Genomic DNA, 15,626 nt, shown 5'->3' on the forward strand with positions numbered 1-15,626 from the left:
CCCAACTTCCTGCCCAGTCACGTAGAGTTTCTTCAGTTCTCGTTCTGAGTGTGCCCGCAGTCTCCTCCCCACACTCTTTTCCTTCATCATGTTCCTCTCATCCACTTACACACAGAGCAAAACTTTTCCTGGAAAGACCTATATTCCAGCTCAAAAAGTTCCAGGCAATGTATACATGCCTATGCACTTGAACAAATCCCTCTCCCCCAACAAAGAACAACTTAATTCATTTGGAATCCATTTTTGAGAAGAGAATTCTCCATCATACTGTCTTGGATTTTTCTAAGCAGGCACCTAGCAAGTCAGCCATGAATATAAGAATAATAATTAGTATAAGCACAAGAAGGGAAAAATCCTTCTGCTCTGGAAACTTTCTAAAAAACAGACAAAGGTGCCTAGAGTATGTTTAACAGGGTCAGCTTTGACCTCCTACTTCCCTCCCAGAGAGGAGCTTGACAAATATTATAGAAATTCAGAGGATATTTTGCCAAAGGAAGGTAGAAAATAAAGAATTCTTACTTGGAAGAGGCCTTGAAAGTCACCAAGACAGTTACCACCTGGTACTTAACCCTCTTCCACAACATCCTGACCAAGTATTAATACTTAGCCAAACCATGCCTGCATGCTCCAATGATAGGGAATCCTTGGCTTCCATAGGCAATAGACCCCTTCTTTGGACAGCACTGACTGTAAAAAAGGCCCCTCCAATGTTGAAGTAAAATGTTTCTACTCAGGATTCTACCCTACTCCCTTTAGATCATTCAGAATGAAGCCAATATCTCAGAGATGACAGCATGTCTCTAACTATTACTTACCATCAAACCTTCTCTTTAATAGGTTAAGAATTCCTAATTTTTTTCAACCATTCCTCATCTGATGAAACAGCTGGTACCCTCTTGTTTCCTTCCAGTCTGGCCATTGTCATGTACAATTTCACCAATGTAGAACTGAAAAGCTCTCAGTATTTTCATTGCAGATGCCATACCTCAATTAGTATAGGCGAGGATTACACTAATATACAATGCCCACCTTTCCTTCCTTCCGTCCCCATGTATTTTAATCCCAACAACAGAAACGAAAAAGAAAATCCTCACTGTCATCCAATCACAGTTTTCTTAGTTAGTTCTGAGCCAGTAGTTCTACTGGAGCATCTCATGACCTCTAAAAGCCTAGGAAATCACCCCTGATCCAAAGAACAGCCTCCTTTTCCAGACTGCCCTCTTGTCCCAGCTTGCTGTCACCGCTGCTGAGATAGCGGACGATTGATCTGAGAAATCAAGTTGGATTGCTGTCCCAAATCTACACTCGGTTCTCCTTGTGTCTGTCTGATCGATTTCACTCTGTGCGACATGGCTTGTCGCTATGAATTTTCATGCTAGTCAGGAGCCGCCAGTGCACCCAAGAACAAGTAGAAGATGGTCTGCACCCCTCCCCACCCCTTCAACCTCGCCAGCCTCTGTGTTAATTTTTTTTAAATCATCCTTAGATTGGAGAAAGGTGTTTTGTTAAAGACCACAGACCAGGATGCAGGGGATTCCGGTTACCGGCCCTTCCCCATCAGGTTCTCAGGTCCCTGCTTGTGGCGACATCTCCTACCACTGTACAAGGTGTCACCTGTTTGGCAGCCCCTCTCAGCTGAAAGCATGTGGCCGCAGGTGCCATGCAAACACTGATTGTGTGTGACAGCCCTAGACGCCAGCTGCCTGCATGAAGCCTGCCCAATCGCCACTTTTTTTGAGGGTAGAATGCTGCCGATGGCATGACTGATACAGAAACAAGAAACTAGGTGACCGTAAAGCTAAGATAAGTCCTACTAAGTGGCATTCTGAGCCCTATGGCTTTGAAATAATTGGCAGTGATAGAATAGAAACAAAGGGTGGGGGGAGCCTTGTTTTCTTACACTGATGCCCTGCGGACTGTACATCTGACTGGCTGCGAGTCCGTCACTGTATCCTCCTGTCTGGCTGATAACATGGCGAAGGGTATCCACCTAAACGGATGAACAACAACAGAGAGGAGATTAGTCAGAGAGATGCAGGTAAGTGACACAGGTCATCAGCACACAGGCTACCGTTTGGGCACACCAAATTAACGCAACCATTGGAGATATTCTTCCTGGGAAAGGAACCATTAGGAGGCTGGGCCTCCACTCTCTGCCAAATCCATTATCCTTTCTGAGCTTAGTAAGCAAGACAGAAAAACGGTCAAAGAAAGCTGGGTTTCCCAACAATGAAACTACTGTTGCATAAGACATCAGGGATTGGGTGATGGAGTGGGTGAGTGGGGAGGCTGAAAGATTTTTCCCTTCCTTCCAGATCGTCCTATACAACTTCTTTGCTCAGGAGCTTATAAAAGTCAAGGTTCTGTTTAGAAGGGCCAGCCAGCCGCCTCACAGAGAGAAGAGTGTGTGACTAATGCTGTCTTTTTGAGGACTTAAATAATGGCCGGTTGTCTAGTCTTTTGGACAAAGCCTGACTATGTATCTTCAAACTTGGTGCCAGGCAATGTTTCCAAAGCAAGGGGCTGAATCGCCAGCCAGCTGGTGTATTCCAGGCACATAATGCTTCTTGTTCCTCACGCAGGTGGGACCCTGGGTGGGCGTGGCTCAGAATCGTCCTAGCGACCCTGACCCAGAGCACACAACTTCACCCCATCACGTCAGGCTGTGTGCTCACACAGAAGGATGGCTTCTGAGTTGTCATGACGGCAAGCTGCTGACTAAGGCGTGCTGAGGGCTTACGCCACACGACTTGAGTTTTGTTTCCCAGCATGGACCAGACTTGTCACCAGAAACTCAAGTCCCTTGACCTCAAGGATGACTACAAAGATGAGTTTAGTCAACCTGACTGGGTATCTTTAAAGGTTAAAATGAAACCCTGAAATACTTAGGTATGCGCCTAGTCATTAATGACCTCCATATTGGGCAAACGTTGAGTGTGGAAAAACCAACAAACCAGAAAGAAACCTGGAAAGCAAGCCGACAGAGTGAACTCCTTCCTTTCCCTTTTGTGAGCAAAGAATACACTGGGTCCACTTGCCTCAGTCACCTCACCCTGCACTTGCTCCTTTCCTGCCTTCCTCGTATGACTGACAAGCCAGAGCCAAATGCATTCACAAAGTGTGGACAAGATTCCCCACGACAGTGGTTGTCTTTGTTTTGGTTTGGTTGTTGGTAAGGTTTGGTCTCTACATCTCTCTCTGTCTCTTTCTGTCTGGACAGAAGCAGGAAGTGCCAGTCCGACTGACGGCTCCTGGACTCTAAGGCATTCACCTGGCGGCACATTGGCTGGGTCCCTACCTGTGATTGCACGTTGGCTCCAACCTGGGCCCCTTGGTAAGAATCCCCATTGAGTGACTGCACGCTCATGAACAAATCTCCAGAGTTTGACATGTTAAAAGAACTGGAAGAACCTGGAAAGGAAAGAGTGAGGCACCTGAATCACAGAAAGGAAAAGGCTCAACCCCCGCAACTAACAGCCAAGAGGAAGAATGACATGCAAAGCAACCCCCCCGAACAAAACTAAAATCAAAACAATATCAACAGAGTCTGGTTAGTAGCATGAAGAACAGAGCAAGCAATAAAGGGTGCATATCGTTCATGTTATGTAAAGCCCACATCTCCCTGCAAGTTGCCTGTAGGACTGCTTCCCCTTAGCAACTTTAAGCTGAGAAAGGAAACATGTATTCTTCTCAACTTGGTCTGTTTGAACTGGAGACAGCCTCCAGCCCCTGGATCTCTCTTTCATGCCTCTAAAATTCTGGGACTGGCTGGGGGACCATGAGCTGGAGACTATGGGCTGGTCAATGATACTTCTGCCACCATGATGGAGCACCTGAGCTGTCAGCTAGATTCTAAATAAACTACTGCTCCAACCATCTACCCTCATGTGGGGAGCAGCACCTGGGGGTGGGAGGGCACGAAGGCAACGCTGCACAGTAGGGCTGGCTCTGGGATACAAGTCACTGACATTCCTGATTTTCTAGAAAGAAGATGATGTCCCCTTCTGGGTGGCAAACAGCCTAAGAGAGCCACGAAGACTACAAAAATAAATGAGAATAATATGCTCTTCTTGCCACCTGCCGTTTTAGAGGAAGATGAGACAGAAATTGAACCAGGAATTCTCAGGCATGCATGAAATATGAAATCATAATAATAATGATCAAGTGGGTCTCCAGAAGAGCATTTAACCATCTGTTTTCACCTCCTAGAGATGATGTTTTCTCCCAGACTCAGCCTGCAGGCACCACCCGGGTTCCACTGGTTCTATTATGGTAAACCTAGTCCCCCCGCCTCAACCTAAACACAAGGCCGTGGAAAAACTTATTATTATTCTGAAGTCATCGTGCAGCTCAGCGCATTAGGAAAGAAAGCTCGACGTGCAAGGTTTGGTTAAAACATGACATTAGCCTGGAAAAGGAGAGACCTCAGGGACCCAGGTCAGTTCCACTCTATTTTTTCCATCCCTTTAGTGCTCAAATTGCACTCCTGCCCTTGAGTTCTGAGACCACCATCATCCGTGTGGAATCACACAACAATGATTCATGCCCCAGCTCTGACTCTTTCTTTTCTCCCAAGATGGGGATCTGTGCTGTCCTAGAGAGCTGCCTCACCTCACATGAAGAGCTGCAGCTAAGCAGAACAGGAGGGTTTTTTTGTTTGTTTATTTGTTCCATGGAAGGACCATTTAGCAGTGATTTCTAAACTCTGCCACTTTCCTTAACTCTTCATGGTACCCTCCTCCTTCCAAGGCAAGAGTCATTTAGTGACCAGATGATTTACTTGAGGACAATTTACCTGGGGAAAACCTCAAGTTAAGAAACACCTCCTTCCTGCTTTCTTCTTTGGGGTGTTAATCCATACGCAAGCAACCAGCTCAGTATTAATATTCTGCTATGTGGACAGATCCTCTACTCTTACTTCCTTCTCGTGTGAAAAAGGAGCTGCTTTGAAGGGTAGGGGACAAGGCAAGCACCATCCAAAGAACTATGCCATTCTCATGGCTCTGCAACATGTCTTGTGTATGTCATGTGGCACACACTTCTAGGTTTAGTTTATCTGAAACGAACTAGAAAAGTGGGGTCTTAGGCAAAATAAGTACAAGATCTGATCAGGTATGGTTTACATCCAGTCAGTGGGTGGAGGCTTTGGTGTGGACTTTCCTTCCATTAATGTGGTGCAAATCTGACAAACAGTCCTCCCTAACATGTAGGTGAAGTAGTGCATAGCACAGATCACATTCTTATGTTAAGATATATAATATATGATCTATAGTTACATCCCTCTCACATCTTTCTTTCAACCACAGCAACATAATCTAAATAGTATTTAATAGCTTTATAGTATTACAACATATGCTCACATGTAGATGTCATCAGAGTCAGGACCCAGCAGCTCTAAGAACCCAAATTATAGTTGTTGATATGAATCAGATTTTTTCCCCTGAGAGTATTCAGTTTGAAGCTCAGGTATTCTATTTCTCTCCCAACCAAATACCATGTAATAAACATACACTCTATATGCTTGGTTGACTCTTTATTGGAAATTAGCACACAGACTGAGAAACGGAAGAAAGCCCCAAAGGGCTATGTTGATGCCAAGGAACATGGCATCCATAGAACCATGAAGGCACGGAATGTGCCATTTACAAGACAGACACTGCAATTGACACAGATGATTTAAAAAAATATATGTGCATAGATAAATTGTAAATATGTCTGGCTGCCTAATGTACATAGAGACAAATATGCGCATATCAATGTACTTCATGTACAAATGCATTTGAATCAGAGCAGTAATTGCAGGAGGAGTCCCGTGCTTTTCGCCATGCTGTTTCAGCATTTCATTGTCTCTGCACATCCGTGTACAACAGCGCCATGGTTTCTGCTTCTCTGATAAGTATCTAGAGGCAGTGATGGCATTGAGGGAAGAGACTAGGTGCCATGAATACTGCAATAAAGCAGACACAAGTCCACACAAAAATCTAAATAATGATGGGAAGACACATTCTTCATCTGGCACTGGAAGTTGGGAAGAACTTATACTAGATTGGATAACCTCCTGGAATAGGAAGTGGGCTCTCTCAGAGGTGCTGTGAAATTCTCAAAGAACTAACACAGAATTACCTGGCTTGCTGAGAATGTCAGTCTGAACCCTTACCTGCCGGTGGCTATAAAGTAATGGCAAAGACTAGAAGCACAGTTTAAGACATGTTTACCATTTAAATGGTTCTGAATTTGGCTTGGGGAGGGAGGCAAGTGGGTCATTTACTTTGTAATCTAGACATTGGGGGCATATACAAAACTAAATTTGAACTCAATTAAACAGAGAAGTAATAGATCACCTATGGATTTTGATGCATTTGCTCACTCAAACACAACGTGGAGATGTGTTAACATCCATTTTCATAAGACAATTTCCTGAACACACTATTTTTACTCTAAAGAGTTTCCAGAATTAAATTTCTTCAGAAAACAAAAACAAAAACTCAGCTAAACTCAAAATCCAAAAAAAAAAAGTATAATAATCATAAAATCTAAACCCAGAGTTTAGATTTTAAATAAATAAATCTAAAGCAGAGTTTCTTGACCTTAGCACTGTTTACATTTTCGATCTGATAATTCTTCGTTGCGGAGGAATATCTTATGTATTATAAGATGGTCAAACAGGTGCCAGGAACACCTACCCCAGATGACTGTGACAGCCAAAAATGTCAAGTTTACCCCAACTGAGAACCAATGACCTAAAACAAAAATGAATTTCCTTTTCCTTCCTAAGGAACTCAAGGCATTTAAAAATATTAGTTCATTATAACTCAGAGCATTTTTAGGAAGCAGACGAATGGCAAGTATTGCTTTAAGTTCTGCAGTCTAGACATCAAAGCCTCACATATTAGATAGCCAGTCTGATCAGACTGGACTCCCATACTATTTGAAGGCTGGAAGACAGAGCGTGTTTGCTCAATGTAAGCTCAACTCTATCATGCTCATTTCTCTATTTTCTACGATTTTCCCCTCTCAAAATCAAACAATCATTGTTACTTTCTACTCAGCGCAAAGTACAAGAGGGAATGTTTATTTAGTCCAGTATGAAATCCCTTTAGTAGTTGTACATGTCCAGAGCTCCAATTCCAGGAGGCTATGTTTTCATCTTCCACTTAGAAATTAAGGGTAGAAACATGGGAAGAAGGAACACAGCAGAAAACATCAATGGAATAAATTCTTTCAATTGGTTTTAAAAAACAAAACCATGCAGGTATCTGTAGATTTAGTGCAAGTGTCAGTAAACTTCTCTGGCTGTGTCACCTCCTCTCCAGCCATGTGTACCATATATCAACTCCTGTTAGGAAGCCAGCGTCCAGAGATTTTAATATGATAATCTTCCGCCAATCCCTCAGAACACCAAACTTCCTTTCAGGAGTACAATAAGAATATACTAAAGAGTTTAGAGCTTGCCACTATAGTGTTGGAGGAAGAGCTGTCACAGCTGAATCTCCTGTTTTCCTTGACACACACACACACAAAGCTAAGCAAAATAATTTAATCTATGGGTTCTGAGCCTCAAAAAAGCAGGGACTGCTGAGCTAAGCAAAGATTCTGATAAGATATCAATGTTGATACCATGCTACAGAAAATATCTATAACCCACAAGCCAATTTCTTTCTTCTTGGATATTAAAAAGTTCTCCAACTCTTCCCAGTAGATAATCTAGCCTTCCTAAAAGGGCCTTATTTTTCTGAGATATTAACTCTTGCTTTCATCATTCCATCAAAAATAAGAAATTGAAAAGGCATCACTTTAGTTCACTCCAGAAGAATTATGGATCCAGGGTTATAACTCGTGCTTCAATTGGTCCCCATTTTTCTTTTCAAAACAATTAATTTTCTTGTCTTCTTTCTATTCTTCATCCTTGTTCCATCCATTTTGCCCAGCTCTGCTGGCATAAAATATGAAGTATTCCAAGTATCTCTAAATGCTTGCTAATTCCTCACAGGACTTAGCCCTGTGTGACTTTTATGAATCACGCCTAAGTAAATAGGAGGCTGCGCATATAACAACAATCAGGAATATTTAGAAGTGGCCTAAATAAAGATGGTGAAATACTGCTCTCCACACAAAAGCCTCTATAAAGAAGAAGATTTACTTGCAAAATATCTTGCAGTAGAAATAAGTATTTATATTTAGTAAAGCTTCTGGGAAAAACTCCTGCTTCGATACTGAGGATATAAAAAGTTTCCAGGTTTCAGAACTCTGGACTTCAAACTCAAAAGAAATATATTTTCACTTACTACCCTCTTATGTAAAACTTGCTATATTAGTTATCATTTACTCTTTGACATCATTACCAAGGAGCTGGTATACAACATTATCAACACACTATGTGAAAAGGTGAAAGTTCTCCCTTTATCTGAGTAGAGATTTGGGTTGTGTTAAGAGCAAAGAAAATACAGAAAAACCCATTTATAACTTTTCTTGTTAAAACATTTATCTTTTAAAATTCATGCTATTGCACATATACAATAGTATTTTCTTTTGTCTCTATTTTAGAAAAATACAAAGGGATTTCTCTGCATATTACTTCCAACAACTTAGGCACCACTGGAAAGCTTAGCTCAAATTTTCCATAATAATTTACTTTGTGCTCAGAATAGTCACATGAAGGTTAAGCCACCAGAAAAATTCCTCAGAAAACTGTAATCATAGACTGACATTCCAAGAGAGCCAACATAATTCTTAAACACAGACGAGGGGGTTAAAATGCTTACTTTTCTCTTTTTAAGTGCGTTAGGAAAGAATAAAGAAGTTACGGACTTAGTAATGAAGGGAGTCCATGGGGCCCTTCTAAGGACTAGTCATAAATCATGCTAAGCCATCTGCGAGGCAGATATATCAGGGACAGGAAAAAGTCATTTTGATATCTGTTTTGCATTATGATAACCTTTGCAAGAGTGTTGAGTGTGTTTTTGCTAATGTTGACAGAATAAAACTTCTTCCACAAAGACAGAAAATATCTGCCTAGCAGTGCAATTCAACTGGTGCTGTTGGGTCTGAAATGCTTAATAATTGACCAGATGGGAATGAAGGAAACTCTCTGGTTACTGAACCTGTTAGCCTTGATCCTTTGTCAATAAAACCTTGATGAGAAAAGAAGGAAATACACACTCACACACAAAACCTCAAAGAGCAAATATGCTCCCTATGGTTACCTAATCTGGAGTGCTGGATAAAGTAAAACTGGATTGAATTCTGCTTGTCTTTTACCATGTCCATGTTTACAAAGCCCTGGCCATTCTTCTTGCATGATTCCATTTAAACAAAAGAAGTCTGTGACGGTATAGCCCTGTGACTTGGAGAACCTTATGATAACAAATTAGAAGTGTCCAGAAGCTGACAGAAAACATTAGTGTGTGGAGCCTTACATGTCTCCAATAACAATCTACCATAAGGCAGAAAGATAGCTTATTTTAGTGGGCAAACAAGCTGGGAGGTCAAAGATACCACATACCTCCCCAAATGTTAGAAATTAGATTGAAAAATCATATTATGATCTAACACATTTAAATCTGTGACCTTTTAAAGTTGAAGGCATCAATTTTCTTAAATGTGCACCCCATAGCCAAAATCAATGCATCTGATTCACTATGGGGAGAAATATTATAATCTGCTTTTTATTAATATTATTAATACATAATTATATAATAAGAACTATTTCTGGTTTTCCCTTTAAAAAAGCACCAACATGGATACCTTCCACAAATACCAAGAGGACAAACACCAAGGTTATATTTTAGGTATTATAGATGATTTTTTTTTCACATGTGGAACTTAAGAACTGGCACACTCCTAAAATATATTATGTTAGCCTTAACTCTGAAATTAGTGATACAATGCACATTTACTAAAATAAAATCAGGAGCATAGCACATGACAGATACCATAATAGGAAAATTGGAATCTGGATCATTTGAATTAATGACTGGCAATTTTCTTTGTAGTTTATATAAAGAAAACCAACACAATAAAACAGTAAAGAAGAACAACAATAAACAATTGATAGTAATAATCATAGTTGGCTCTGCAGACCAGAACATTCTAATGAGATGTTTAAAGAAGAGTGGATACTCCTGCATAGAATTTATGGTAGTAAATGACTCAGACATTGTGTGATGGGAACAGCAAAATAGATATATGAGACAAACTAAATGTGTGAACCCCAAGAGACTGTCGCAAAGTATTAAGTCAAGTTTACTTATTAAAATCTCTGAAAGGAGAATTTAGAGGTCTCCTCATCAAAACCAATCAATTTACCTCTGTCCAACTTAAATAGACACATGACTGCAAACCCTCAGCCAAGTCCATCTTATACACAGCAAAACACATTGCCTTTTGAAAATAAAAAGAAAAACCCAAAGTAGTATCAATGATAAAAAAGACAATCAAACACATAAATCAACCCATCCAAAACAAGAAAATCCCAATGTTGGGAAGGCACACATAAAGATGGAGAACCATTCCCCCAAATCAAAGAGAACACTAACCAGCTGAGTTGGGAGTTGAGGGTGAGTTAGCTTGGCTTCCATGGGCTGACACATTGGTAGCAGTGACAGCTGTTTTGGCAGCATAAATATTGGCTTCCTCTTGAAATTTACCTATGTTCTTCTTGTACCGGATTCGTTTATTTCCAAACCAGTTTGATACCTAGAGAGATTTAAGAGAAGGTGAGAAATTTACCATTTCCTCCTGCATAAACATCACAGAAGAGCTTATGAGAGAGTTGAAGACATGGGCTTCACTGATCTTATCCTAGCTCTGATTTCTTAATATCAATGATAAGACCTGAAGAAAGTGCTTGCAGAGGAACAATTATATAAAATGAGATTCTCTTGCTTAATATAACACAATCTAAGAAAACCATTGTGACAAAGATTTTTCTATGGAGGAGCTGCTCATTTAACTAGGACCATTTTACTTTAGGGCAAGCATTTTAAATCTGCTTACCTCGTAAATATATGACTAAAAAAACTTAGCATTTCAGGAGAAATGCCTGTTACTTACCTATGCTAAAGCTGACTCTAGGCAATCAAAATACACAGACCTTTAAATATCCATATAAATCTAGATCAACATATGGATGCTTTCATGGATGGATTAATTTCCCATTTTTATTAGTTAAGTAACTTTAATATGGACTAGGTTCTTAGCTGCACTGTACTACTACTGACCTTAGGATCAATATAACTCAATCCAATAAATTTCACTAAGTATTTTGTGTAAAGCTTGGTGTTATCTACATAAGGAAAATCTGAAGCATAGCACTGATTATTCCTTTGCATTTCAGGCTTTAAATGTTAATGCCAAAACACAAAATAAACCTAATTTACTTTCATTTGTTAATTTATTTTCTTCACATGGCTCACAGTGGCTGTCCTGGCTTGATTCTTACCCGTTCCCTTTACACCAAGACCTCTGCCACAGACAAGTGGAAACACGGTGAAATTCAAGTTTTATTCCCATGATTCCTGCTTTAGGAAGAGTTTCATACTCCATATTCCAGATGTGACTTCAAACTAAAATGTTATGATTTTATACAATTACAAAACAAACCATGAATTTGATGAGGAAAGGAAAAGTTGGTAACACATGTACCGTAGCTTTACATGTAACTTAATTTATCCCAACAATGGCAGATAAAGAAAACTCTTGCAAAACTACACTTATTTTTTAAGTGCATTAGCTAAATTTTAAATCTTATAGGGCTATCCCCTAATAGATCTAAATGCTTATACTATAGCAGAAATGACAAGCCTCTGTTGTAAAAATCAAACCATATCATTGAAATATTAGTAAAAAGAGAAAATAAATTCAGAAAAAGGTTTATTTATTGTAAATGCTGGTGCCTACAGTAAGGGTCAAACTAGGAGAGAAAGACACTTCTGAGTCCATTTAAGGACTGCTGCCTATCTAATTTCATTCTCAAACTCATATGTTTTTCTTGATGTAACTTTCACTATTCATAGGAATCAATCATAATCATGGTTGGTTTTTTACTTTTAAGTGGAACAGAAAGGAAGAGAGGTAGGGAGAGATTTTTTTTCGGAGGCAACTGGATGAGCTGGAAGAAAGTGGGAAAGATGAAGATAGTTTGGAATGACTTTTGAGGAGGAAAGGAAATGCTTGTGGTCAGTTACATGAGAGAAAGGTGAGAAGGAAAAGGGGGGAAAACGGACCATTCCTAGATGATTACCTCTACAGGAGAACAGATCCTCATATACAGGGAAGATGCTGGGTCAATTCAGGCATTTCCTACATGAACCACTAGGGGGATATCATATGCCCTCAACAATGTATAGAAACAGTGCTTTCGATAATTGATTCACTGTTCAAGAGTCACTGACAAGGGTCTACTATGTTCTGGGTACTAGAGATATATAGATGACTGACAGTCTGAGACAACGAATGCAGAAGGAATCGCAGATTCTCAGGGAGAGGCTTGATTCACATTCTGAACAATCCCGCATGGCTAGAGCCACGGTGAAGTCCGGTGGAAAGTGAGATATATGTTTGGTGCTCTAGTAGAGAAGTCTCGTGGGGATATTCTAAGAGAAGTATATTTGCAGCTGTGAGCAAGGAGGGCATCACTCCAATTAAGCGTGTAGAACAGTGCTTTTCAAAGTTTCAAAGTCAGGGGCTCTTGGACGGCTTATTAAGACAGAGTCCGAGCTTCCTCTTCTCCTTCCCACTCCCCATTCACACGCGTGTGCTCGGTCGTGTCTGACTCTTTGTGACCCACAGACTGCAGCCCGCCGGGCTCCTCTGTTCACGAGGTTTTCCAGGCAAGAATACTGGAGTGCGTTGCCATTTCCTTCTCCAAGGGATCTTCCGAGCCCAAGGATCGAGCCCACATCTCCTGTGTTGGCAGGTGGACTCTTTCCCACTGTGCCACCGGGGAAGGCCCTCCTTCCCAACAGGAATTCTTATTCAGGACTGGGGTGAGACCCAAGAAATTAAAAAACAATAAAGTATAGTTGATTTACAATATTGTGTTAGGGCTAAGTGTGCAGCACAGTGATTCAGATATACCCATATCTATCTATATCTATATATGTGTACACACATGTATCTATATAAACATATGGAGGTTTCTGTGTATGAACATATTTTCATTTGAGAATCAAATTAGTAAGTGAATTAAAAAAATATGTCAGAATATAGTTACTGGGCTAGGACATGATGAGATGGGGCTAAAGAAAGGACAATACTTTCAGGATATGTAGAGATGGGAGACCCTCTAAGAAGACTGAGCAGGAGTGCCCTAAGAGGAAGGAGGAAACTCCAGAGAGAACAATGTCAAGGAAGCCAAAGTAGGAGAATTTCAAGATGGAGGGGTTATTATTAACCCAAAGAAACAAACAGAACAAAAAACCCAAGATAATAGTCAAAGCCATCTACTAGATTTGAGAACAAGGGACAGAGATTTAGTATATCATGTGGTCCAACCAACCATGACTGATAGATGGGGCGACAAAAACCCCTAAAAGAGCGAGTTCCTAAAAGAGCGAGTTCCCTAAAATCCCATGGTTGACTCAGCATGGGTCAACATGCTCCTAGCAAAGGTTCTTTCTATGATACCATACTGTTTCCCACTGAAACTTGTTCAGCAATGGTAAAACAGTCTGGTTATGATTGGGAAGAAGTGATGTAATGGGGAATGTAGAATGATATGGCCTTGGGATGGATGGGGGAAGGACAAAGGTGATGCAAAACATGTATAAATCACTTCCGTGAACAACTATTTGCACCCTGGATTTCCATAATGAAGGATGCAAAGGTTGTTGGAATAGGCCAAGATTCCATTTTTTTTTATTCAGATACAATGCAGACTAGATCCTGGAAAATTCATTCTATTTCAGTAGGGATTTGGAATTCCAAGTCCCAGATTTTGAATTCCAACAATATAATGATTTTCAACGTTAATAGCAGAATACCCCATGACTGAAATTCACTGTTTGTGATGTGGCTCATACCTGGAACTATTCTGCAAAAATGCAGCAAGTATCAAAAAACATCAGCTATCTTTTCTTCTGGACACTGGGTCTAGATTTGGACAAGAATGGTTAGAAACTTAAGATAATACCAGACCACCTGAATTTAGACCACTGATGTTCTACTTTCCTAGGGTTGCCAAGACTAGAAACGACCTTCAGCTGGGTCCAAGAACCTGAGGAAGGTCCAAGTTGAAAAGGATGAGGCAATCGCTTCTAACTTATCTGAAAGGAGGTTTTTGAGACTCCTGCAAAATCACCCACAGTGTGCTGGCAACCTCTTCATTGCAGACCCTCTGTGTGGAGTTCTTTATTCTGACTAGACCCACTTCTGCTTAAGCTAAACACAGGCTGAAGGAATCAGCACTGGCGGGGAGCAGCGGAAGCCAGGCTTCAGTTCAAGAAGTATGCTGCTGCTGCTGCTAAGTTGCTTCAGTCGTGTCTGACTTTGTGCGACCCCATAGATGGCAGCCCACCAGGCTCCGCCGTCCCTGGGATTCTCCAGGCAAGAACACTAGAGTGGGTTGCCATTTCCTTCTCCAATGCGTGAAAATGAAAAGTGAAAGTGAAGTCGCTCAGTAAGTGTCCGACTCTTCGTGACCCCATGGACTGCAGCCTACCAGGCTCCTCCGTCCATGGGATTTTCCAGGCAAGAGTACTGGAGTGGGGTGCCACTGCCTTCTCCATCAAGAAGTATAGATGCTCACAAAACAGCATCTACTTCTTTTGGAAAATGTTAAGTGAAGTTTCCTGCTAAAGTAGGCCTCTTCTCTCCAGTTCCCCCTCACCCCCACCCTTTTTGTAAACAGCAGCACATCTAATTCTTTGGCACGTGACATAATTCTGAGGAAAACTTTCTCTGAGAGATTTCAGAACTATCACTACTGGTCTCAATTGAGACTGGTGGTGGCATTTGAGGTTCAGATCAAATAAGAAGTATGGATGGATTCTCTGAATAGACAAAATGTAGATGGGAATTCCCTGGTTCAGTGGTTAGAACTTAGCACTTTTACTGTCCAGGTTCAATCTCTGCTCGGGGAACTAAGATTCCTCAAGCCACGTGGTGTAGCCAAAAAAAAAAAAAAAAAAGTAGATACATATAAAACTTGCCTCCTTTTCTACTTCATATTAATGCTGAAGACTCCAGGTCCATAAAAATTTTACGTCATGTATCTTTCCACATCAACAGGCACCTCTTATGGTTATTGCTCTTGGGGGAAAGGGGACACTCAGTGACATTTTGTGCCTTCATTCCAGTGCAATCAGTGACATGTTAAAATTCCTACACTCCATCAGCTACAGAGTGAGGATATCCAGAGAGGACATGTGAGTCCTTTTCATTTAAAAGTTCCATTCACTGACTCTTAAAAAGTTCCTGAGTTGGGCAAAAAAAAAAAAAAAATGGGCCAAGGAATTGACCCTGTTTGAGAAAATGACATGAGAAGTGCTGGTAGCTCTCCAAGTCAATGCAGAAATGCTCATCTATCTGAAGAAAGGGAGCGCACAGAGTGGGGAGCTCCAGCCCTGCTTTAACTGCACTCCACTGAGTCTTCTACTTCTGCTGGCTTTTCCAGGTTACTTCCCTGG

General features: G+C 40.9%; 1 protein-coding gene across 4 annotated transcripts in view; it reads right to left on the reverse strand.

Annotated features, from left to right (window-relative positions):
* PBX1 (PBX homeobox 1) overlaps positions 1-15,626 on the reverse strand; it is a 335,328-nt gene that overhangs the window by 70,743 nt on the left and 248,959 nt on the right. For 2 of the 4 annotated variants that reach the window (XM_019986747.2, XM_070782593.1), the window contains 3 exons: positions 10,536-10,695; positions 3,299-3,411; positions 1,901-1,990 (listed from right to left, as the gene is read on the reverse strand). In XM_019986747.2, coding sequence (XP_019842306.2) covers positions 1,901-1,990; positions 3,299-3,411; positions 10,536-10,695 — 363 coding nt within the window. The remainder of the gene's footprint in view (positions 1-1,900; positions 1,991-3,298; positions 3,412-10,535; positions 10,696-15,626) is intronic. The other 2 variants (XM_019986764.2, XM_019986754.2) reach the window with 1 other exon arrangement.

This window comes from Bos indicus, chromosome 3 (assembly GCF_029378745.1).
Source record: "Bos indicus isolate NIAB-ARS_2022 breed Sahiwal x Tharparkar chromosome 3, NIAB-ARS_B.indTharparkar_mat_pri_1.0, whole genome shotgun sequence".
Classification (NCBI taxonomy): Eukaryota; Metazoa; Chordata; class Mammalia; order Artiodactyla; family Bovidae; genus Bos; species Bos indicus.